We start from the raw sequence: 26,899 nt of genomic DNA on the forward strand, positions 1-26,899 counted from the left end.
AAAATATGCATGAATAAAAAAAAAATAAGATAGGCTAATAAACCACAATAAAAATGATGAAACAAAAGAGAATATGAAAATTAAATTCCATCAAAGAGTCATTAATATAGTTAATTTAAACTTAGACAAAGAGTACAAATTACTGAACAAAGGATTAAAATAAAATATAAAAATTCTAACATTGCGAAAAATGTAAAACAAAATATTATAGCTGTAGAGAACGTAATAGAAATGACACCTACAGAACAGACACATGCACGACATTTACCAGCAGAATTAATAAAAGAATCTATTAGAAAAAATTAAACAATAAAAACCAAATAAATATAAAAAAGACAAAATAGCAGAAAGAGTAAAAAAAAAAATTTTTTTTAAAATGATGCAAAAATAAAGGGAATGCAAGAAATAAGATTATATAAAAAAAGACAGAAGATTTTCTAAATAAAACGCAATGTACAATATAAAATTAAAATAAAATCGAAATGTATTAAAAAAATTAAAGAAATTGTAAAAGAATCTAAAAACTGAATTGTTTAGAATGTTACAAATACATTAATATGAATCCAAATTTATCGGTTATGAGAGCACAAGTGAAAATTCATAAGAAATATTATCCAATAAAGCTTATAAAAAATTAGATAAGTGCACCAGCATGTAAATTAGCAAAATATCTAGCAGAAATGTTGAAAAATATGGGAATATTGATTGAAAAGCTAACAAATAGTAACAAATTTTGTTTAAGCAGCAAAAAGATTAAAAAATCTAAGGATAACAAAAAATTGCAAGATTGTATTGTTTGACGTAGAAAATTTATATCCATCTGTCCCAGTAAAAGAAACTGATAAAATTTTGGAAAGAAAATTAAGTGAGGCAGTGATAAATAATAACCTGAAAATAGAAATTATCAAAGTTTTAGAAAAAATACTTTGAATGAATTTAGATTTAATAATAAAATATACAAAATGAAAGACTGGTTAGGTATGGGTAATCCGCTGTCAACATTACTAAGCGAAGTATTTATACAGAATATGCAAGAAGAAAATATTCAAGATATTATGAAAAAATAGAATGCATTAGATATGTGGACGACACATTGTTAATAATTAAAAAAGGGGTAAATGATACTAAAGAAATGATTGTAGAAGAATAAGATTGTATCATACCATCAAATACACTATGGAAAAATAAGGAGACACTTACTAGATTAACTTTTACTTACTAGATTTAACAAAAAAAGAAATGACAGTAATTTAGATTACGAAGTATACAGAAAAGAAACTTATACAGATAATACCATAGCTACGATTCAAATAATCTGATGGAACATAAATTAGTTCCTTTCCTTTCGATTTATAATTAGATAGAACATTGATTAACGGCTTTGATAAATAGATTACATGATCTGCCACTAAAGAAAATAGCCTTTAAAAAAAACTGAACATTATTTTTCATACAGCAAAATGTAACAAATGGAAAAGGATTTTTATCCTTATAAAAGTATATTTATAACAGTAAAGGTATATATACAAAATAAAATGTAATGTGACAACACATATATTGGGCAAACTGGAAGAGAGTTAAAATTAGGATTTAACTAACATAAAAGATCTCTAAGTACAGAGAACAAGATTCTAACTATGCAACACATTTAATAAAAGGACATACCCCATTGAAAATAGAGGATTCAATGAAACCGATTCTCAACTGTGTAAAAGGAAAAAGATTGAATACTTTGGAAAATTTAGAAATTTTTAAATTAAAAAAATAATGCAATAAACAATCATAAATGAACAGATTAATAATCAAATTAATGTTTTATTTAGAAATCTTAATTTGCTCAGAACAGGAAATTGATAATTACAAAATAAATAGATGAAGTTTAACTGATAGACAGAAGAACAGAAAGAAAGGCCAGCCAGATAATGTGTATAATAAGAGCGGGGTAAGAAGTGTGGCCTAACAATATATACAAGCCTTACCAAGTGGAAGAAGTGCCACAGTGAGTTTTGAAAATGGAGTATATTTGAAACGTATCAACATATGTTTTAATTAGGATGAAAATAAAAAAAAGGTAGATGATTCTACTCAATACAAAAAAAAAGTTTTTCAATTGTCTTTCTTTTGATACATTAAGAAGAGATTTTAATTAATTAAGAGAGAAGATTTTAATTAATATCTCCTCTGTTAAGTGGCTCCAGTTTCTATGAGTTAGCTTTGTTATTGTGTGTGCATTTAAGTGTTTTTCATCAGTGGTAAATGTTATCCAGTTTGTCCTATGTAATATTTAGTGCAGTCATTGCAATTTAATTCATATAACCAGGAGTTGCTGTTTTGTAATTATGTTGTTTAATCCTGAGTATTGTTTGTAGCTTTGAAAGCAACACATAAACCTTCTTTCCTAAAAATTGACTGAATGTTGTAATAAATGTTGAATTTAATTAAGTATAATACTGTTACAATATTAAAAATACCGTTAAGTATTTTTTGTGATTAGAAGTATTTCTGATTTTATTTAGTTAAAATATTTTGCATATGTCATTCTAATTGTATAAGCATAAATAAAATTTAATTCATTGTTCTACACTGTAGTTATCAGTTGACATCAATGAATGTATATAAAAAACTTGAAACAGCTGTGTATTTGAGATGTACAGAAGTACAGAATGATAAGTGTAGTGTGGATGAACTTCTCAATTGGTACGTTTTCTATGATTTTGAGATGTACTAGCTTAGATATCCCATGGTCTAAGATGTTGGTATACTTGTTGTTTAAGAATTTACAGCAAGCTGTTAGTTGGAGTTTATTTTGAAAGCATTTTTATTGTATTTACATTAACTGGATGCATTGCACATTATACGAGATAAGTTAATTATTATCTGCAATGTAGTTATAAATTTTATTGCAATAAAAATAGGAAACTTACATGTACATCAAATTTCAACATAGTTCCCTTGCATTTCAACGCACTTGGTCCATCACTGCACAAGCTTCCTGATGCCCTCATAAAAGAAGGTTATCGGTTGAGCTGCGAGCCAGAAATGCACCGCTTCTTTCAATGTTTCATCCGAGGTAAATCGATGAACCCTTAATACCTCTTTGAATGGACCAAACAAGTGGTAGTCAGAAGGGGCAAGATCAGGATTATATGGAAGATGAGCCAGTACTTCAAAGTTGAGTTTCTGGAGCGTTTCAGCAGTGTGGGCAGCAGTATGTGGACAGGCATTTGTGTTGCAACACAACACCTTTCGACAGCAGTCCTCGGCATTTGCTTCAAATTGCAGGCTTCAGCTTGGCAGTAAGCATCTCAGTGTAATGTGCACTGTTTATTGTTGTGCCCCTTTCCTCATAATGTTCCAGTACTGGGCCTTGTGAGTCCCAAAAAACCGTAAGCATCAGTTTTCCTGCGAATGGTTGGGTCTTGAACTTTTTTTGCAGGGCGAATTTGGATGTTTCCATTCCATACTCTCTCGTTTACTCTTCGGCTCGTAATGATGGATCCATGTTTTGTTACCAGTGATGATAATGTTACCATAGCGATCCAAATGTTTTTGGCAGATGTCCAAGAGCGTTTGTTTATGCAATTGTGTGAGTTGTTTTGAAACCCATCTTGCACAACTCTATGAAACCCAAGTCTGTTGTGGATGATTTCATAGGCAGAACCATACTAATTTGCAGACAATGTGCCACTTCATCGATAGTTACTCATCTGTCTAAGAAAACCATGTCACGTGCACGCTCAATGTTTTCCTCATTTGTGGCGATAAATGGTCGTCCGGCTCCTTTGTCTTGCGTAACACTTGTGCGACCATTTTTGAATTTTTCAATTTATTCGCAGACACTCCGTTGCAGCAACACACTGTTCCTGTATTGTATCAAAAATCTTTGATGAGTTTTGGCCCCTGATACACCTTCCGACCACAAAATACGGATCACTGAACGTTGCTCTTCTTTGGTGCAAACAGAAAGCGGAGCAGCCAGGGCAGCTAACGGCAGGGCAGCGATAATGGAACTAGCTTAGCATCATCAAACCTGCACAGACATAACAATAATTAAACCACACATGCATCATCTACGCAACACGACAGTATTACAAACATAAACAAAAATAATATAACTAAATTGTGGATAATAATTGAAACCCTCGTATTAAACAATGTAAAGAAACTAAAAAAAAAAACGTACTAAAAAGCATTTGATAGTATTAACAATTCACAATATGATAAAATTACATTCTACATTCATGGTGTATATGGGTCTGTATATACAGGACAAATAATAAAATCTGCTTTACTGAACAAAGATTAGAATGCTATAACTTAATTCTCCAACAAGTGATTAATTTAGAAACTGTCAATACTGTACTTGTTTACTGAAGTCAGAAGCCAAAATGAGAAGGTAATTTGTATTATTGTAATATAATACAAATTGGATGGAATGTTTTAAAGGAACAGCTGATTTACTACTCTAAATTTGTAATAGTTTTTAAATTAAAGATTTTTACAAATTGTTTATATTTTTTCTTATTTATTGTATTGAGTAATTTACGACCAAAAACATTTTATTAAATTTTAAAATTAAATACTTTGAATATGTAAGTAAATAATATTAGTTGACCTAGCTATTTAATTTGAAGTAGTGTTGCAAGTAATTAGTTATTCTGTACTACTATTAATGTTATCTTGTTATTTATTATTGTGGAGGATGCTATTATTAGTGTTTGGGCCATTAATTCCAACATTATTAACTGACTAAAAATTTGTTTTCGGATGTAAGGTTGAAGGTAATATGAAACAAAAAAGTTATTAAGGGATATTTTGTGTAATTTTATTATTATTGTGATTTTACTGTTTTTGCAACTTTGATTCCTTATAACTCGAAAATGAAGGCATTTATTGCGAAACAGTCTTCACCATAATTTTTCTTATAAAATGTTACATTAAAATCATGTATCACATGTCCACCTTCCTATTTAAGAAGTTTGATTTAATGTGGCAAATCCAAGACAACCAACAAAGATTTCAAATACACCATAAAAGAGTAATTTTGTAACTATGTTCATTTGCACTTGTTTCCATCTCTTACTCTCAGTTTTGAAATATGAAGCCATTTTCATACTTTAATATCAGCCTGTACACACATATACACATACACACACACAACAATAGGAAAGTTTTGTATTAAGAGAGAATGGATCATCACAAGTGGTTACAAGTTAGAGCATGTTTAGACAGGTGCCAACCTGCACTATACACATTCTAGTCACTATTTTAGTCATATTTGCTTTTTAGCTGTTAGTGAAAAATAAAGCCGAAATGTAGTCGAAAATAAATACTGAGCAATTTTGTGTATGGGTTAGTGTTGATTAGTGTTTAGAGGTAATGATTTCTGTGCACGGAGAGGATTGTCCTCATTGTATAACAATTAGATGGTACTAAGAGTTTAAAAGAGGAAATTTTGGTCTTGAGGACCACCCCAAGATCAGGTTAACTATCTTCATCTGTGACTGAGGGAAACACTTATGTTGTACAAAAATAATGCTCGAGACATATGGGCAAGTAACCTACCGCCAAATAGAAGTGTCCTTGGGTATTAATGCACCAGCAGTTTGTGCTGTTCTCTGCGAAATCACCTTCAAGTTAAAGCTTTGTACCCTTTGGGTGTCGCATAAGTTGACCAACGATCAGATAGCATGTCGTGTTTCATGGTGCAGTGAATTGCTGAAAATTGGAAATATCTCTATGTGAACAGTACTGCAACAGGTGATTAAACTTGGCTATACTATTATGACATCCTGACCATGACTCAGTACAATATGTGGGTGTTCAAAAATGAAGATCCCTGCGACTGTTTGAAAATCCAGATCAGTGAAAAAGAAAATGGTGGTTGTATTTTTTAGTGTGAGAGAAGTTTTAGTTGTGTTGAAAACTCAGAAAACAGTAAATGGACAGGGTAATGGTATACCAAGGAATGCCTACCTAAATTTGTAGCTCTCAAAAAGCTGCGTCTGAACTCAAGGATGGACACATGTTTTTTTTTACAAAACAACACTCCAGCCCGCTGCTCCAAAGTTTGCCCAATTATTTGATCAGCACTGAAATAAAACTGTTAAGAGCACCCGCTCTACAGTCCTGAACTCACTCCATGTGACTTCGCGCTGTTCTCCCACATGAAGAACATACTGAAAGGGAGAAGTTTTACAAGCAATCATGACCTCCTATGAACTTAATGAATATGCCACTGATATATGTGATAAAGGATTGATGGGATGATGAGTTTGTCCAGATCTCCAATGAAACATGAAAGTGCATAATGTGCAGTGGAAATTATTCTGAAAAATTACAAAAAATAAAGTCATATTGCAAAACTTTCCTATTGAGCTTTGTAGATATGTATAGTAAATGAACAGACTTTTATTATTAAAAATAATAAAATACCTATGGATAATATTAAAGTATATCTATGAATAATACAAAGTCTATATTTTTAAAATACATTCTTAAAAATAATTTAAACAAAAAGTTTTTTATAGTTATTAATTTTGATATTTCAAGATTATTAGAGCACTCCCAAATTTCTTCATTATCAAAGAAATGGATTAAAAATAGGTAACATAATTTAATCCATCCAATTTTTAAAGTAAAATGTGTATATAAAAAATGTGTTTTGATACATTTAAAAAATAAATTTTACTAACCAGTTTTAAAAGAAATACTTAGAAGCTTGGACCGGAATAAATGTATGGACATGGTTTCTCTAAAACCTGGGATTCACTTTATGCTAAAATAATTTTATTTTGAATTTAAAAATAAATTAAAATAAGCCAATATATATAATTCAATGTACAGTGGCATATTGAATTTTATTTTATTTTTTTATATGATACTCGTATTACGCATTATAACAATGCTGTATACACATTCAGGAAATTTGCCTATCCATTCCCACTTTTAATTGAAAGTTACCAACAGACCATTGTTAGTGCAATATGTAATACTATAATTAAAAGAATGTAAATTAAAATTATGCTGTTTACAAAATTTTAAATTCAGGGTATTTCAATTAATTCAACAAATGATCAGTGCAACACTATTTTTGATTTTGATGATGTTAGGTATATCATAACTACCCCCACCTTGTAGTGGCCAAAAAATATTTTTAGAAAGTTTTTTTCTTGAGTAATAGACTATTTTCTAACTTGCCAACAGGTAAAAACAACCATTTTCGTCACTTTTTCCATGAGCTGTAGCATTCTTATTTTACACCATACAGAGGGTCAAAAAGGGCTTTTTGGAAAGAGTAAAGACAGAACTTCATCTTAGGTACTCAAAATTCATTTTGTTACCTTAGGAAATCTTGCAATGTTTACTGAAGTTACGTTTTACAAATTTTGGGCCCAAAATAAATAATGAAGGGCTTAAGGTAACAGGCCTGTTTTTTAGCTTTTAACTCTTTCGTACTAGTAGTATCTATAAAAAAAAATTGGACTGTTACCGAGTGTCCTTCATTAAAAAAAATGGCTGCCAAACTGTAAGATTTTGAAAATGTCTCATTTTTGGGGTCCAAAAACCACAAGTGGGAGAGGTGGCAAAAATCTGAATGTTTAGAGCAGTAAGTACTTTTTATGTTACTTTAAAACCATATAAAATTTATTTTGTTACTCAAAAGGGGTTGAAGAGTAATGAAGCCAATAAAACCGCTATAAACACCATTCCTACTAACCATAAACAATGTATCCAAAAATACTGATGTTATGTATTTTTTCAGATTATAAAAATTATAAACTCATTAGAATGAATAAATTGATAATTAATAAATAGTCAATTCCAGAATGATAAATAATAATTACAAAATGATAATTCAAATACATTTAAAAGTTGTTCAATTCACTTTTACTTTATTTTACTACTGCTAATTGATGTTATGAATAAATCTTGCACTTTTTTTATAATAAACTTAACTAAAATAACTTAGTTCTCTTGCCATTTTTTTATTGAGTAGAACTGAGTCCTCAATCATCTTTGGTGTAATGTAGTATTCTCTTCAGTAGTTGATAGAAAAAGCTCTGAAGGCGTGAGAATCTTTAACATATTTTCCCATGTTTGATTATCCCTCAATGATTTCCTGAATGAAGTTCAAGGACCCTGCGGATGGAAAAAGTATATTCGATATTCATCTTCATTTTGATGTATTTTGAGTTCAATGACTTTGCCAAACCACCACTTGCCAATGTATATGCAGCAGACCTAATTTTTACATTTTGGCTCTGGTAAACCTATAAAGCAATCAGAAACACTAATGTCCTTGTGTACTGATACTAATGTAAATGGTTCTGATTCAGAAGACATCAGGACTTTCAGAATATATTTCTGACTTGCTGGAACATAACTGTGAAAGGTTCTTGTTTGTGGGATTGTTGTGATTACCTGATAATGAGAACTGAGGTATTTTTCAGTCTCTTGAACATCTTTATTACAGTAGAAAATAAATATTTCATTTTTAATATGTTTTTGCAATAATTGTACATTTCAGAAGGTGTAACAAATTGACTGTTGACTTTGAAGGCTTGCTTTAGTCACAGCCCTTTTTACAGTTCCACCAATATCTTCACGTGGTCCTTTCCATGATATGTGGCAAAAAATGCCATTCAGATGTGATTTTAAAATCTTCTTGATGGTAACACAAATTTATGAATTTTTTTTGTTTTATACTGGGCTGAGAAGCCATAAGAAAAATAAAAGAATTGTTTAACTTGTGGGAACAGTGTTTTTACTTTATTTATAATCTACTTTTGGAAGCAGAAGAACAATGTAGTAGTGTGCTTCAAGTACTCGCTAATCACACAACAGCTTTGGCTTTGTAGTTTTCCTTCTTTTTTAAAATATATGAGAAATGGATGTACTGTGGCATATGTTTTTGACCAGTGACATGACTGGACTTCATCCTGTATCAGAGAAGGAAACTTTTGAGAGAAGTCCCATTAAATACATTCACCCTCCAACAAGTTTTACTTTTTAATGTTGAGGAAATTAGCTTATTTCTTTGCAACAAAATAATGCCTTTTCAGATTATTTAAATTTTCAGTAAGCTTATCTAAGTACTCTTGAAATGGAAGAATTTGTGTAGTTATTTCACAATGGTCAACAGAAACCCACAGTTTTACATTTTGATGGGTGATACACACACAAACAGAGGCAGTACCTGACCCACCAGCCAGAACATAAAATTTAAGTCTTAAATCAATAAATTTTGATAAACCAATTTTTAAATTGTTTTTCTTTGAAGGCTGTGTACAATTCTTTTAAATTACGTAAGATAAGCCTTTTTTTTGAATATTAGTTTTCTTCCCATTAGCCTGTCTTACAGATACAATTCTTCTTGCCTGGCATCATTTGGCTGTGCCCATCATTCTGGTAAAAATCTTGGACACATTTAATAACATTTTCATCACTTGCGTGACTGGGTTTTTTTTTTTGCTGATTTGTGACAAAATTCTACCAGTTTTAACTAATTGTTTAGTTTGACGGGCCAAAAACTGACTAACACTAACCTCATTTTGAATTTTTTATGTGCTCCCACTGCTTGGTAATAAATTAAAAATATTAATTTTTTTCTGGGTTGATGTAACTATATTTATTTTATTCTTTATTTTAATGATTAATTCTTCATATTCCCTACCTAAATCAGCATAATTTTGTAGTACTAAACTGGTTTATTCTGTAGAAATATTTAAATCAAAGGAATTATTTAATTTAGCGGTAACTTATCGGCTATTTTTGTAACTTTATTTTTTTAAATTGGTTTCTTTCCACTACATTTAATTTTTTAACCTTAATGAGGGTACTGCCAAGCGCTGAAAAAGCTTTATTCACTGACTAAATTATAACACATTGAGGCTCAAATAGATCTTTACATTCCGGTTCACTTTCTGTATTGTCTTATGGTCTTTTATTTTGTTTAAGCATCTTATGCGCATCTTGTGCTCTGCCTGGAATTAATTTTAATTTGGATTGCTTGTTGAAAGTGTCAAAGATATTTCTTGAAGAGATTTCTTAATCAGTTTAGTGTGACAGCTAAATGGGTCAGAGCAACTTTTTCCATTAATATGAAAATATTTTATCTAACTATTTAGTTTTATGAAAAGTACAGATATTTTTTGTTTGAGTACTTCCACTTCTTAAAGATATTAATGTTATTTGTTGTTCAGTAAAAATATCATGCAGTACTGAAGAAATATTGTAAGTCAATTGGTGACATACTGTTTCAGTGTGAATGCCAATTGAACACTCCATAACCGTTTTTATAAAATGCAAGGGTTCTTACAATAACAATACAGTTAGTATAAATTATAAAACTACCAATTGCACCTCACTTTGTCTTATCCCAGTTACTCTACAGCTAAAATAAAAATTTCTCTAATTAATAAAATTAAAAATATTGCATAAAACAACAGTTCACTGCTAATAAAACTACTTTTTAAACAAGTGTAAATTGCCTAACCACAGTATTAACATTAGCAACAATACAACACATCACATTGAAATCAAAACATTAACTGAGCCTTCTAAAATCTTTAAATGAAGGATTACGCAATCATTCATGTCTATTCACTTTCGTGTTTAAACATGAGTCATACACAACTCTAACTAACAAACTATCTAGAAAATAAGCTATCTCATTATAAACATATCAAAATATTTTGTATAGTAGGCCTACATTATTATGTGGAAAAATACATGCTGTGATTTTTTTGTATATATTATTTATAGTTAGAAGGAACATTGTTTTTAGCGGTTTTGATGGTTTCATTACTCGTCAACCCCTTTGAGTAACAAAATAAATTTTATATGGTTTTAAAGTACATAAAAACTACTTACTTCTCTAAACATTTCAGATTTTTGCCACCTGTCCCACATGTGGTTTTTTGGTCCCAAAAATGAGACATTTTCAAAATCTTACAGTTTGGCAGCCATTTTTTTTAATAAAGGATACTCTGTAACAGTCCAATTTTTTTTATAGGTACTAATAGTACCAAACAGTTAAAAGCTAAAAAAAAGTCTGTTACCCTAAGCCCTTCATTTGTTTTGGGCCTAAATTTAAAAAAAAAACAACTTGTAAATGTAACTTCAGTAAACAAGATTTGATTATGTAACAAAATAAATTTTGAGTGCACTAAAGTGAAGTTCCATCTTTAATCTTTCCAAAAACCCTTTTTGACCCTCTGTATGATGCAAAATAAGAATGCTACAGCTCAAGGAAAAAGTGACGAAAATGGCTGCTTTTACCTGTTGGAAAGTTAGAAAATAGTCTACAACTGACGAAAAAGTTTTTTTAAAAATATAAAATTAGTTATCATATACCAAATATCATCAAAATCTAAAACAGTGATGCAATAAAATCTTTGAAAATTTGTTCAATTAAAATGGAAACCTCTTCATACATTTCAATAAATGTATTAAGCCATTCATATTATCAAATAAAAATCATAAATGCACAATTAAAAAACAACATATATAATATTAAAAATTGCAAAAAATTAATTACAATCCTTTTTCTTTAAATTGCATTAATCTCTCTAAAATAAAGCTTCAAGATCTCCAAAAAACCTATAAAAGCAGGCAAAATTAATAATAAACTATAAAAGCTTCACTTACCAGGTTTTGTGGTAATGGAAGCAGGACATAAATATTGGATTTGATACATAAGATTTTTTATATTCTTTAAAGTTCAGTTTTATCATAGTTTTAAGTCTTTTTTACAAAATCATTGCCAAAGCATAATGAAATTAAAAAAATTCAGGAAAATTAAAATCAATTCATCATTTTGCCAGAAGTTTACAAAGTGATGATAATTTCAACACTTGAGTGACAGAAAAGAAAAGGAGAAGGTAAAATCAAATCAAAAAAAGAGGTAGAAGGGGATGTTAAGACTCAACATCCAGCCAGACAATCACATAAAAACTGCTTCAAAATTAAGATGTATTTATTCTGCTTGAACAAAACTATGCTCAAGCATTTATCTGAAAATATCAAAGAAATTGTACTGGAAAATTTGTGATAAAAACAAGGAAAAACCATGATAATAGAAGCATCACAAACGTGATCCATCCTTTGCCCAAAAAGCAAGACATAGATGCAAGTGTATATGCAGCTTTAGATTACATAACACAAATGCTAGTTTCAAAAAATCAGGTGGTATAATAACATGCAGGTTTTAGCAGTGAAATAATAGCAGGGAATGAATAAAAAAGTTAATACAGTAGCAAATTCAGTATTTTTTTTAACATTTTTTTATTAGTAAGAAAATGAAACAAGTCAAATACTTCAAGATAACAAAAATATGTAAATTTTCTATAACTATGCTGATGATTTGTCAAATGATTATTTTTATCATATAAAAATTAAGAAAATATACAGATTGATCCATGTTGTATACTAAACAACAATTTGTGTACACTAATGTGATAACATACAATGGTCTTCTCCCCAAGACTTTACCTCATTTTCAAGTAGCAACTGATGGTAAGATTGTTGCCATTCATACATTCGAAGGTTTGGCATTTTCAATATTAATTAATAATAATTAGTGCATTTTCTAAATCAGAACTATTACACCATTATTAAAATATCAATTTCTGAATGAGATCAAGAAAAATGACTGTGATATGTAAACATCTTAACATTTATGTTTTTAAAATAATAAAGTTAAAATTATTAAACTATTAGTAGTTACACAAATCCAATAAATATAAACTTACAGAGGTAGCATTATATTTCGTTATTAGTAAAAATTTCTTTATAACAAGATAAATAATATTATATTGAGTAATAAATACGTAGTAGTTAGAATAATACTTGCTAAATACTAACTCAATGATGGTATTTATGCTTATATACGAACTTCTAGAATAAATTAGTTTTCTTACATCTGCCAAATTTGTTTATTATTTAAAATTAGTGCATTTAACGCATCTCATTTACTGAATAAAATATTTGTATAACCTGAATACAGAGTCAAACATTTATAATCGGTTACAGCTCATAGTCTTAAACACCTTATTACTGACAGTATAGCCAACATACAAAAGACAACGTAGAACTAATTAATTGGTATTAACAGTTTCTAGAAAATCTTCAAAAGTTTAATTAGTTTTTATTACAAGTAATTATAAATATAGGATTTGTGAGTGAATATAGTGCTAGGCCTAAATATTTTTAAATCCCTTTCAAGTTGACGAGAAATATTTTCAATACTTTGGTATTTGAGATATGATTCTTGTATTGTAATGCGAATTTAATTATTAGTTAATTTCCCAATTATTAATGATATCAGATCATGAGAATAAAATCATAATTCAACATTAATATACGAGCGAGAGGTATATTTTATAGAATTTCTGCAAAATGTTTGCCTTTACATAGCAAATCGTAAATAGCTAGCGACTGACAACAGATGCAGTATCTAAAAAAAAAAATAAATTACAAAGAGATGAAAATAAATATATACATATATAATACACTATATATATATATATATATATATATATATATATATATATATATATATATATATATATATATATATTACTTTCATGTTCCTCCGTCGGATTATGAATATACAATTTTTATATTGTCTACATTAACAAATTTTATCTGCGTGTATATCATGTCAGTAAATTACTATAAAAAAAAACACCCTGGTATTCCTGGTTGCAGTGCACTGTTTATATCCGGTTGTTGTTAAGTAAAGCTAAACCGGCTCGTTGTTAGGTTTAGATGGGAAAAACGTTACGTTAGTTTTGATTTGAACTGATACTTTGTTATTTTAGCGGAAGATAAAAACTTATTCAAAATGGTAAGTTGGCTGTTTTTTAAGATTGCTAGTAATCTTGATGCAAATTTTCCGTTAGCCTTTTGTAAGATCAACTTTATAAACAAACGTTTTTGATCGTATTAAGCTGCTGCTGTATTAATATCATTAACAAAAATATTTTTAATTATTCACTTACACCCTATTCATTTTTGTTACATCAACATAATAAGATGAGTGATAACTTAGTTATATACTCTGTAAAATACGCAATTCATTGTCTGTGGTTTCTTTTGAATTAACCTATACGTCAAAATCGTTTTCGCAACGTAACTAATATTAATATTTAAAAAAATGTTAAAATGTCAGTTTAAATTACCCGATTTATCCAGGTTCTATTTGTAAAATTTTAATGAATGTTGTTTATTTTTAAAATGCCTTACCATTTCTTTCTGATTTAGTTGAAGTTATCACTCTGCTGATGACATTGTGGTTAATGTTGGTTGCTAACACTGGAAAAAAGCTAAAATCTTAGTCAACGTAATTTTATGTAATAGATTGGTTTGAAAAAAATCAATTAGGTCGTAATATAAAGTATTTTTCATGTACAATAAGCAATGAGAATTTTTTGATTAGAATCTCAAAATAAATTAGGACAGTAAAGTATGTATACTTAATGCAGGATCTGTAGTGGAGTACAACCCACCGGCTTTGTCTACTAGTGAATGTGCCTTCCCAAGCTGATTTGGAAGTCGAGAGTTTCAGCGTTCAAGTCCTAGTAAAGTCATTTATTTTTACACGGATTTGAATACTAGATTTTGGATACCAGTGTTCTTTGGTGGTTGGGTTTCAATTAACCACACATCTCAGAAATGATCGAACTGAGACTGTACAAGACTAAACTTCATTTACACTCATATATATCATCCTCTGAAGTATCTGAAAGGTAGTTATGGGAAAAAGAAAGGATCTGTAGTACATAGGGGATCATCAAGCAAGTTATTGGAGTTGATGGACTACTTTGTAGAAAAATTTGAGCAGGATTAATGCAGTAGTTCTTTGATAGCAAGTGATAAATTCAAGTTATCAGATCTATTGGTGTGTAGGATTGAAAATATTGTTTTCCCTTCTCACTGAAAAAAAAAAACAATATAAATTATGTTCCTTTTTAACCATAACCTGAGAAAATTATATTTTTAATTTATTCCCCTGTTTAACGGTGTTAGGAGCAAAGTTATTTACATGTATAGTTACTACTTTATTTTTTCTATAAATGTGATTTGCTTAATAAAGAATATATGTTGATGTGAATTTTTCTTTTACCTCATTTTTTAAATGGCTTTAAAAAATTTTTTTCAGACAATTGGAAAGAATAATAAGATGCAACAGCATCTTAATTATAGAGTACGAATCATACTTCAAGATTCAAGAACTTTTATTGGAACATTTAAAGGTATTTATATTCCTAAGTTTAGATAAGATTTTTTGATACCACAGAATTAAATATATTACTGTTAACAAATATAAACATTTGTTTAATAATTTATGTATTGAAATTTGATTAAATTCTTACTGTTCTTGTATTATCAAAAATTTTACTTTCTTGGCTATTGAGGGAAATATGAAGGGAAAATATAGTTATTGTTCAAAGTAATGGAAATCATGGTTTTTGCAAATGTCGGGCCTAGTTTTCAACCCCATCAGATTATGGGGCCATCTCATCTTGTACCCATATTTTTTTGTTTGTTATATTTTTTTCATCTTATTAAATAACTGCACAAAATTGATCTGATTTATTGAAGCTAAGTTTATTATTCGGTACTTACGTGTTAATGCCACCGCAGCTACAGCTTTATTTGAAAACAAAGTAGTCAATCGGATTTCGATGGAAAATGAAGTCTCTTTATTAATTTTAATAAATGGTTATTTATATTTATTTATTTTACAAATATAATTTAACTAAACTTAACCTACGCTCGCTTCACTCACTAACCTTGACTAATTAACACTGTAATTTTTTGACTATTTATTTAATAAATTCAGTAATTATTACAATTAATTATTTAAATCAAAACACTCCTGTTAATTAGTCAAGGTTAGTGAGTGAAGGTTAAGTTTGGTTATTTATTTATAAAATAAATAAATTAAAACCATTTATTAAGATTAATAAAGAGACTTTTGAATCTATGTTAAACTCTATATCGGCCCATTTTCCACCGAAATCCGATTGACTACTTTGTTTTTAAATAAAGCTGTAGCTGTGGTGGCGTTAATACGTAAGTACCTATTATTCCAATAAATAAACTTAAGCCCCAAACAAAGGGTTGAATAGGACCCTTATCAGTTTTTTAAAACTTTCTAATTTTCAGTATGAAAATCCTACTATATCTAGTAGTAGTGTAGACGTTATGTTAATGGTTTTTAGATAGCGCAATCCCATGGGATCAGACTTAAGAATAAAAAAATTCAATTTTTTTATAATTGATATTTAATTTTTTTTAAGTTGTGTCTGTTGTTAAAAATATTCTAAGAGATAACTGACAAGCAAGAGAATCAAAATTATTGTATAATTATGTTATTTAAAAACCCTTTAGTCTATGTGAAATAAAAATTTGTCAAGACTGAAAGTGGATTAATTTTACTCATTGTGTCAGTTACTAAAGATGGATTTTGTAGCATGAAAAATGCCATGCCTGACTGGATTTAATCCCCTTCATGTAGTAATCTCCAATTATGTTTTAAAAGTTATTGATGTTATATTTAATTGTATCTAGTTTAATTTATATATCTTATTACTTTAATTTGCATTTATTTAAGTATTTTCTTAAAAAACTGTTTTACCAAAATCTTGAATTATCACCCATCATAGATATTTCCCAGATCATATGGAGTTTACTAAAAAAAAAAATGCAGTAATGGAACATGGCTAATGCAAGAACAATAAGATATTCATGTTTTTTTTTTTATTCTGTACATTATCAAAAAAATTATACATATGTGCGGAGCTCTGCTAAACAATTAAAATGAAATCAAAAATTAGAAATCACCGAAGGTAGATAACATATTTAATTTTTAAATGTTTATAAATAAGTAAGCTAGCCTGTTGTAAGAGAAATTTTCTCAATCCTCTTAAATTCCATTTTCTCAGGTTTATTACACCATGAAATTCAAATTTTTTTTACTATTACTGAATAAAATAAATTTCATAAAACAATACTTGTATTGTTTTTATTTTGGTAGGTTCTGAGTTTGATCCATCAGGTGTGGTATTTTTTCATATGCTACAAAATTTCATCCATCATTAAGTGGGTAACAGCCTGTTGTTACTGGAGGAATAAATAAAATGTTCTTGCAAGTGACTTAAGGTTTTCATCTGAAGAATTTAGTCTGTCAAATTCTATATCTGTAGCAAGCTAAAACTTTCTTAACTAGCCTAAAAATAACACTGGTAACTGATAACCGCTCATTATTATTGTATTTGCAAATAATACAATAACGCCAGATTGAAACCACAAAATACAGATGCTCCAGAATGATCCATATCCAGTAAATGAGGTATAAGATCTTTTTCGAGCCAATTCCGTATCACCAGTTGGATTAAAGAATCTGAGAGAACTTACTTGGCTTATAGATTAGTTTCTTTAGATTTTGTCTTGCTATTACTGTTAATTACTACTCTACTCTTTGTAGATTTATTAAGGACTTTGGTTCTTGCTACAGTCAAATTTATGTAATTGACTATAAATAGACAACAGAAGATATTGATCAAAATGTTCTTATTTTATTTTGTTTCTAGCATTTGATAAACATATGAACTTGATTTTGGGAGATTGTGATGAATTTAGAAAGATTAAACCTAAAAATACCAAACAACCTGAAAGAGAAGAAAAGAGGATGTTAGGATTTGTTTTACTTCGGGGAGAAAATATTGTATCGTTAACAGTTGAAGGACCACCACCTCCTGAGGAAGGCCTTCCAAGAGTACCTATTCCAGGAGCAGCACCTGGACCTGGAATGGCACGTCCTGCTGGCAGAGGAGTCCCTGCTAGTGGTGCCAGTGTACCCGCAGGTATTTTTTTACTAATATATTAGTGTTGGATGTAGTGCCCATTGGTGAGACTCAGGACTGTGGATCATTGTGGCACAAACAGCTTTTTGTCATTTGTCCACATGAATAATCTCAGCATTAAGCATAAACAGACTTTATATCTTTTAGTAACATTTTGATAGATATAAATACTGTATAAATTGTATTATTGTTGTTCTACATCGCAGAATGTTTTACATGACTACATTTTTCTCACAACTATCTCCGGGTGCTTTGTTTATTAATCCTTCATAAATAAATTCCTAATTGTTTTATGATATAAATTTAACCCCTTACCAGTTTCTTCTTTTTTTTCTACTAGTAATGACATAATATATCATTTAAAAACAATTTTTTTGAATGCAAAATGTATTTTATTGCACACTCATACTTACACCCAAACAAGTGCACGAATATACAAAATATTTACGGAAATTAGCTTTATAATTTTACTTGCATATAAAATATTTACAATTATATACTGTTATATTTATAGAATTTTGCGTGTAATAAATGTATTGCTCACATACAGAACAATAAATAAACAACTCACCATTACAGTCTGGTTAACTGATTGCAAATAGACATAAAATCTCTCGCTTACATTATTAAAATTACAACTAGTGTTACCTATAATTCCAAAATACTATAAAAAAATATATGTAAAATTATGACATGAATTGAAACCAGATAAAATTTTAAATCAGAATATTCTGAAAAAGGCCGCCCCGCCCTAATCATGCATATTGGCTATGTCAAAATATTCTGTTAAGATTGTTAAGGGGTTAAAAAAGTTGATAATATAACAAATTAGAATATTATTTAAGTTATATTTGAAGTACTTATAATACAGAATTTTCTACTTATATTTTTTGAAATTTTGTATTATAAGTATTTGTATAATTATAAGTAAGATTATAAGTAAATACTGAAAATGTTATAAATCTGTAATAGTTGATAAATAAATATCCTGTGTAGAAGATGCTCATGATATAGTTGGTAGTGAAAAACATTGCACAGACCCCCATGGGCTAAGCAAGTGAACAATTTTTTATATAATTTTATATAATACTACAGATATAAAAATAATAAAATATTCTTTTATTTTTATGTTTTGTTGTTGACCTTTTTGTGATCAATATATAATGAATAATTTAAAAGATAGTCACTACAGTAGGTCAAAATAATAGAAATTGCTCATACAAAGGTGCAAATTTAAAATTCTGTAAAATATCCAAAACTGTAGCTAATTATTATGTAATTTTATCCACAGGTGGGTTGGGGATTGTGGTTGTGTGTGTTTAGTATAATATTCCTATTTGCTTGGAAGTTCATCATATCTGAACTTACTTGTATCATCAATTATGAAATACTATTGAAATGAAACAAATGACATAAAAAAAGAAAATAATTGTAATTAAACAGAATTTTGTCGCTTCAGGACATGTTACTTGAACTCAACAGGCACAGTACTATACAGCTGCAAACAATTCAGTCTGATTTCATTGTTTTATGTAGTATAATATGAGTATGGCAAATCAAATAGAACAGAAATTCAAGAAAACATAGCAGTTTATTTCAATGAAAAAGAAGTGTCTGAGATTGATGGTGATATTGATGACTCTGATGAGGAAAGTGCAGCAAGGCAAAGAAATTTTTCTACAGCCAGCACCAGTCCACTTTATAAGAATAGAGAAATTCAGTGGAAGATGAAGCCTCCACAACACAAATGATAAGCTGCTCAAAACATAAAATGCACCTGGTGTCACAAGATATGCATCTTCCAGGATAACATAATTGGTGAGTTCGATCTTATTTTTAGTTCTTTTGAAAATGAAGCATAAAAATGATTAACATTGAGGGGCTTATGGAGAAAAATGGAAGAATGTAGACGGCATCTCATTTCAGGCACACTGTGGATTGTTACTGGCAGGGATCAAAGTACTGGTCATCCCACATTCTGAGCAACTTTGACCCTTGAAATATTTTTCTAATATCTCGAGTTTTTACCTCTCATATCTTGAGTTTTACATTGTAATAAATTGATAACATCAATAATGAAGGATTATAAATAAATTAGCTCCTACGCATGAAATCTGTGAATACTGGATAGTAGTTTTACCAAAATTATATTATTCTGATGAAAACATAAAACTTTAACAAGTGGAACATTAGTTTGTTTTCGAACAACATACTCCCAGCAAACTTGCAAATATGTTATAGATATAGTTATGTGATGAAGTACTTACAAGCTGAATTCAGGTTTATTCTGCAAGAACCAGGTGGCCAGCCACCTGGAACAAAATTTGACCACCTTATCGGTACAAAATAACTATGCTTGGAGAAAAAATATGAAAGAATTGCTGGTGCAAATGATCCAAATAAGGATGTTCAGAGCTCATATTTCTTTTGCTAATAACACAACAGTAGTAAACTATATTCCAAAACTTATGAGTACTTTACATGCTGTAATAAAAATAAGTACAAAACTGACAAAAAACTACAAATCATTTTAGATTCACTAAGATTTTATAATGCCTTTTCTGACATAAAATTACAATAAAATGAACAATATTTATTGGCAAAAATTTATGCAAGTAAATTTATGTAACATTTTTGTAAGTTTGCATTATATTTATGTACTGGAGTAATTTATAGTGAAATTTTCATATTTTAGCCTATTTCTCATTTAATTCTCTATAACATTGTGGTTTGAAATTTTTTAAATGTAGAACAGTAGGCATTCAAGTAAATGTATTTATGTGGTCATTGATATGTTTCATGAATATGTAAGGTATTATTATTTACTAAACTGTATAATATTAATAACAAATAATTTTAACCAGAAAGTTGTTGTCATATTGACCTGAATAATATGTTAATATAAAAAATGTGAACAGAACAGATTTAAAACCTTCTGCTACACTGACATAATTAATGGGTTTGTCTGGCCAGTATTATTGCTGGGTAGTCAAATAATACTACTGACATAATTAATCATCAAATTTTTGGGTTTTTTGACCAGTATTATTGCTGAATAGACAAATAAAAACTTCTCTATGGAGAAAAATAGCTTTATCAATGTAAGCAAATGTAAAAATGAAATTTATAGCTTGCTGCTGAACTTAGTAACCATGAAAAATTTTGTTATACACAACAGTACTTGACTGCTTGGAGTTAAGCTAGTTTATTATCATGTGGTTATGTTTTTCTAGTAACTCATATCTTTTATGCTTTTATAAATCTTCCAGCTAGATTCGGAATTATAGTTAATTTCTGCTGTGATTTTCAACAAAATGTTTTAAAGTTAAAGCATGTCCCAAATATGCGTTAATATTATTTCTTTATACCCATTGATATACACGATTGTAATTTGTCTTGCAGGTTTACAAGGACCAGTACGAGGTGTTGGAGGTCCTTCACAACAAATAATGACGCCAGGTGGTAGAGGTCAAGTGTCAGCTCCTCCACAGATGAGACCTACCGGTCCACCTGGTGCACCTCCAGGGGGTCGTGGACAAATGCCACCTCAAATGATGGCACCTCCTGCAGGAATGATGGGTAAATTGAAATAAAAATAATTAACAATTGTATTCTATTAGTATAAATCTTCATTGGGATCTTTTGAATTGTTTATTCAGATTAATAATATTGGATTAAATCAAATTATTTTCTGTTTGCTGCTACAGTGCCAAAACATTCTAATTTAACACTGATTTAGCAATTATATGATTATCTTTTTGGTATTGTATTTTGTGTGATAAACCTGGTCAACTTTTGAAATAGTATTTGTTTAAAAAAAAACTTACTTTTGTTCAAGTTCTGCATTATGAATCCATCATAATGGGAAGAAAAAACATGTGAATTAAAGAACATTTATGATATGTACACTGTATTTGTTGTAGACACCGGTGTTCTTTGGTGGTTGGGTTGGGTTTCAATTAACCACACATCTGAGGAATGGTCAACCTGATACTGTACTAGACTACACTTTACATTCATACATATCATCCTCTATAGTAATACCTTACTGCGGTTCTGGAGGCTGTACAGAAAAAGAAGTACTATATAAATATAGGTTCAAAATTTCATTTAATGGAATGGAAAGTCTTGCAAAGGAAAGAATTTGTATTAGTACAATCAGTTAACATAAACTTACAATATATATGGTGTTATAATTCCTTATACAATATGCATAGCATGGGAATGAAGTAAAAAATGAATATAAGTACAATACCGTAGCTACAAAATGCAGTATTTATTTTTCAGTATAATCCCTGTTGACACTGGTACACTTTTGCGAGTGTATACACTCCCAACAAGTGATAAGTTTTTGAATTCAGTCACTGGAAAATTCTGGTGGTCTTTCTCGGATCCAAATGGCCACAGCTTCATTCACTTCATCATCGGTGGTGTAATGATTACCTTTGATCTCTCTTGAGTTAAGGGAAGTGGAAGTCACATCCGACAAGTATGGCGGATATGGGATAGGCTCAATAATATGGCCTCCTCTAAATCTGCCTAACTGAATAGTGATGTGTTGCTGGGTGATTTACTGGTCACTTTAAAGCAAATCATCCACCTCCTTTTTTGATGTTTCTTGTCAGTCACTGAAACTGGTCATCCGTGAAATAAAAAAAATAATTTTTGCGCAAAAGAGTGGTAAGATCATCAGGTCTTACAAACATGCCATCCCACAACTCTCCAACTATTACTAAATATTCTGAAATTATAGGTTGATAATAACCACAAAAATATCCTCTATAAAACAAAAATTGCTATTTGAAATTCTTGATAGTTATATTGTTTGTTTGTTTGTTTGAAGGTATGCCACCAGGAATGCCACCTGCAATGGGTCGTGGAGCACCACCACCTATGGGTGGAACACCAATGAGAGGTCCACCACCTGGTATGATGAGAGGAGGTACGTCAGTATCATTTTTTAATTCTTTAAATTTATATAGTTTTGTATTATGTATTATTATTTTAATTATGTATTACTATTGAAATAAAACATTAGCTGATTCTTGTACACCACATGCCTTCTTTACACCTAGTTTCAGTATGTAAATAATTGGTTTTTGTTGACCGATTTGTTTCAGGCCCTCCAAGACCTCCATATTGAGAATGTCATATCTTTAAGATGCCAGTGATCTAAATGTGATTATTTAATAGATAATGAAGATGTTAAAGTGCAGTAGTTCTACTACTATTCAAGTCAGTTGAATGAATGTAATGAGTGTATTAATTTGTAAGTATAAATAAAATCAAGTTTGTATTATGTTTTAATTCTTACATTCTTTTGTCTTATCTGTGAACTGTCTAATGATAATCCATTTTAAAATATGTCCTCATATTACAATTAACATTGCACAGATTGACGCTGCCATATTGTAGTTTCATTCCTCTACTGCAGCAGATTTCAATAAATTTACTTACAATGATCCGTTGTACCAAGACAAAACCAGAATCAATGCCTCTCTATTGCTCTCCTTCTTACGACCACCATATCTGATAATGGCTTTGCAAGTTCCAGTGCATGAGTGTGGTTCCGAAAATAAAATATATATATATATATATATATATATATATATATATATATTTTAATTCAAACATCATTTTATTTTTCAAAGAAACTATGTATGACAAAGCTTTACTTGCCTCTTACAAAGTTTCATATAAAATAGAAAACTTTTCTTTGAATTAAAATATATGAAAAGCAAACATCATTTTAGTTTTTAAAAAAACTTTGTGAATGGAAGAGCTTTATTTGCCTCTTAAAAGTTTCATATAAAATAGCCAGATGTAAAAAGCAGAAATTTTTAACAATCAAACCTAGAAATATGGTAGCAAGTTATGAGTACATTAGGGATCTATTTCAAAATACTTAAATCTTAACTAATTAGACTTCATGGCGAAATAAATCACTCTTTGAAGAATTTTGGGCAGGGGTGGATGATGAGTTTTCTGTACTCAAGAGCATTTTGTATACTATTACCATTTTCAATATCCTGCGATATAAAAAAACTCTTAAGTAAGTAAATTAATACATTTTTTAACAACCTCACCCAAATAGGTATATCTAATGAAGAGTAGGACAATATTTTGTACAACTGGACATTTTATTAGTAGTCCATTTTATTTTACAGTATACTACTTGCATTTTTATGTAAGGTTGTCTTACACCCACTGCAAACAACAATGAAAGGAGTCAATGTTTTCAGCTTAGAATTAGAAGCAACTATGTTATCTCAATATAAAGAAAGCTGCATTGTAGTATCCTCCATTTATAGGTATATCTAATGAAGAGTAGGACAATATTTTGTATAACTGGACATTTTATTAGTAGTCCATTTTATTTTACAGTATACTACTTGCATTTTTATGTAAGGTTGTCTTACACCCACTGCAAACAACAATGAAAGGAGTCAATGTTTTCAGCTTAGAATTAGAAGCAACTATGTTATCTCAATATAAAGAAAGCTGCATTGTAGTATCCTCCATTTACATTGTTGATGTTGACTTGTTAAAGTAATTCTAAAAAAAAAGCTGCATTGTAGTATCCTCCATTTACATTGTTGATGTTGACTTGTTAAAGTAATTCTAAAAAAAAAGTGTAATTTTAATTAAAAAATTGTAAATTAACAAGTTAATATGGGTCAGGCTGCAGGATCAAGGGCCTTTTTTCTCTCTTTTAATGTTTATTTGAGTAAACTTTTTTCTGTGAATTTCATAGTACTCTGTACAGCTTGTGAAATTAGTTAGTGAAAGATTATTTATATACATTGCAGTCTAAAATTATAAAAAAAGGTGCATTTAATTAAACAGGGGACAAAATACATGTCTGAAATATTCATTCACTTAAATAGATTATAGATCGTCATATATACAATTTTTAAAGGATTTTTTTATAGTTTTCTGACCATTAAGATCTTGAAATCACTTCAATTATTCTTGCCCAAGAACAAACTTGTCCATTTTCAAATATCCTCATTACCTGAAGCTAATGACTTACTAGCAAATACATTTAAACCTTATTCACACAAATTCATGTACTTTTAGCTTATCCTTAGACTTATCTTCCTTCCTTTTTTAAGATCCTTTTTGATCTTCCTTTTTTAAGGCCCTTGACAGGGTATGCTAGTGAGCCTGAGCCATTCTCAGTCTTATCAATCCAGGCCTGGAGGACCTTTCAATGAGGAAGGGTGAGAATTCATTGTTGTTTTCTGGTTACAAAAGCACTGGATTTTTTTAAGCAGAAATAGGCAACAGCAAGTGGTTTCTCTACTTTTCATTACTGTGCATAAAACAGAGCTACTGGATGGGATAACCAAAACCAATTCATAAGATCTATGATGGACCATTTGTACCATTTCCTTGATCTAAAAAGTTGATGAAAAACTGCTACTTTTCTTTAGCAAAATTTCAATAAATAGCATTTCTTACACTAGGGCTTTGGTTGTAACAAACCAAACTATTAATCAGGAAGCATGAAAGGCAGCTTTATCTTAATGTAAAAACTGAGACAGTCTGTGATTTCTACTGACTGATCCAACAGGATACTCAACCATTAAGAAAAGAGAATAATCAATATTTCAAATTTGGGAATTATTTTTAATGTTAAACTTCTGTTGTTTTTAGCAACCATTACACAACGTTCAGAACTTTAGTTCTAAAAAACAATAAATATATAATTTATCTAAATCAATTACTAATAAAAAATTTTAAAAAATGTGCAAAAAAATATATACATAATAGAAAATTAGAGAGTATAATTGTTGAGATTCTAAGATTATTAACACAATACTGATAACAAAAGAAGTAAGTGAATGATAAAATCTATTATGTGGTCCAATCAGAGATCCTTCTTACCTTTGGCAGCACTAACAAAATTCCTGAAACAAAGGGAAGTGGAGCAAAATATTAGTAACTTTCATTGTCTTTTGGATAAGAGTAAAAATACTTATTTCAATTACTCTTTTCTAACAACAGAAAATTATTTACCATAAAAAACAACCTTCAAATAGTCCAAAATATCTGTCAATGGGTATTTTTTAGTAAGGACTATCTTCACCCATTCAATAAATTAGTTATATTTTCTTTCTTTTTTTAGTTTGCTTTAGGTCACCTACCATAATATTTACATAAATAAATAAAGATAAGACAACTTGTTATGAAAACTTTACACTCTGTTTATAAGTTCTGATAATAGTAGTTGCAAAATATCAAAGTGAGCAATTCTTTTGTTGAATGAAGTATATAGAGGGGTTATGTGAAAGACCAACATATAAAGTAAAAGTAACAGACAGGAAATTTTATTTATAAAGTAATATTAGTTTAAGTAAGTGTTAAAATACTATCTGTTGTATCATCATGTTTTGCCCATCATCATGATTTCTTGGAATAAGTCATTATTTTGTAACATTTATTTTTCATTGTATTCAGGGCATAGTGTCTTCTAACTTTAACACTGTTTAATATCCTGAAAAAAAAACTTCCACAATTGAAATGACAACTTTGCTCAAGTACACTTCAATGTGTTAAAGAAATTATATAAGAATATAAATACGTACGATATGATATGAGGAAGTGTTGTATCCAAGTAAATATTCTGATGTCCCAGTCTACGATTTTTATCAAAGCTAACAAGTTTAATAGTATTTACAGTTTCACTCCTTCTGTGGTTTTTTATTTTTTCATACAACTGAAAATGAAAAACGGCTTAATTAATAAATTGTAACACCATTTTTACCCAATAAACAGTATTGATTTTGCATCAAGGAACTTTTCTCATATATAATACATATGTCAACTTTTTTCAATCTTCGAAGCACCTCTGGAATGCAGTGACCTCAGTCACTGATTCGTCTTTATCGTTTCATTGACAAAACATTGTCTTTCATAGTTCTTTTCAGTTTGCTGAACATGGGGGGCATGTACAGCGAATACGGAGGCTGAGGAATCATAATGGTGTTTTTGGCAATGTGAATGTGGTAGTCCACATT

The 26,899-nt window shown here is 29.6% G+C and overlaps 2 protein-coding genes and 1 long non-coding RNA gene across 13 annotated transcripts in view; 1 reads left to right on the top strand and 2 right to left on the bottom strand.

Annotated features, from left to right (window-relative positions):
* The window catches only part of LOC142319777 (uncharacterized), a 180,695-nt gene extending 167,637 nt beyond the window's left edge, over positions 1–13,058 (bottom strand). The window contains exon 1 of the long non-coding RNA XR_012755270.1: positions 12,756–13,058. This is a non-coding gene — a long non-coding RNA (uncharacterized LOC142319777). The remainder of the gene's footprint in view (positions 1–12,755) is intronic.
* Positions 13,059–13,693: 635 nt separating this feature from the next.
* SmB (small ribonucleoprotein particle protein SmB) lies at positions 13,694–23,189 on the top strand. The gene is made up of 6 exons (XM_075357449.1): positions 13,694–13,852; positions 15,167–15,260; positions 17,604–17,876; positions 21,279–21,455; positions 22,720–22,818; positions 22,997–23,189. Exons 1-6 carry the CDS (start codon positions 13,850–13,852, stop codon positions 23,017–23,019), a joined length of 669 nt encoding a protein of 222 aa, XP_075213564.1. The 5' UTR covers positions 13,694–13,849; the 3' UTR covers positions 23,020–23,189.
* A 2,298-nt stretch (positions 23,190–25,487) lies between these two features.
* LOC142319779 (lysophosphatidylserine lipase ABHD12) overlaps positions 25,488–26,899 on the bottom strand; it is an 82,070-nt gene continuing 80,658 nt past the window's right edge. For all 11 annotated transcript variants that reach the window (XM_075357454.1, XM_075357461.1, XM_075357452.1 and 8 more), the window contains 2 exons: positions 26,468–26,598; positions 25,488–25,789 (listed from right to left, as the gene is read on the bottom strand). In XM_075357454.1, the coding sequence (XP_075213569.1) occupies positions 25,750–25,789; positions 26,468–26,598 (171 nt within the window). In that variant the 3' untranslated portion in view covers positions 25,488–25,749. The remainder of the gene's footprint in view (positions 25,790–26,467; positions 26,599–26,899) is intronic.

This window comes from Lycorma delicatula, chromosome 2 (genome assembly GCF_047948215.1).
Source record: "Lycorma delicatula isolate Av1 chromosome 2, ASM4794821v1, whole genome shotgun sequence".
Lineage (NCBI taxonomy): Eukaryota > Metazoa > Arthropoda > Insecta > Hemiptera > Fulgoridae > Lycorma > Lycorma delicatula.

Coding starts and splice junctions, on each gene's coding strand:
- SmB (XM_075357449.1), top strand. Junction 21,456..22,719: donor ACCTCCTGCAGGAATGATGG/GTAAATTGAAAT, acceptor GTTTGTTTGAAG/GTATGCCACCAGGAATGCCA. Junction 22,819..22,996: donor ACCTGGTATGATGAGAGGAG/GTACGTCAGTAT, acceptor GATTTGTTTCAG/GCCCTCCAAGACCTCCATAT.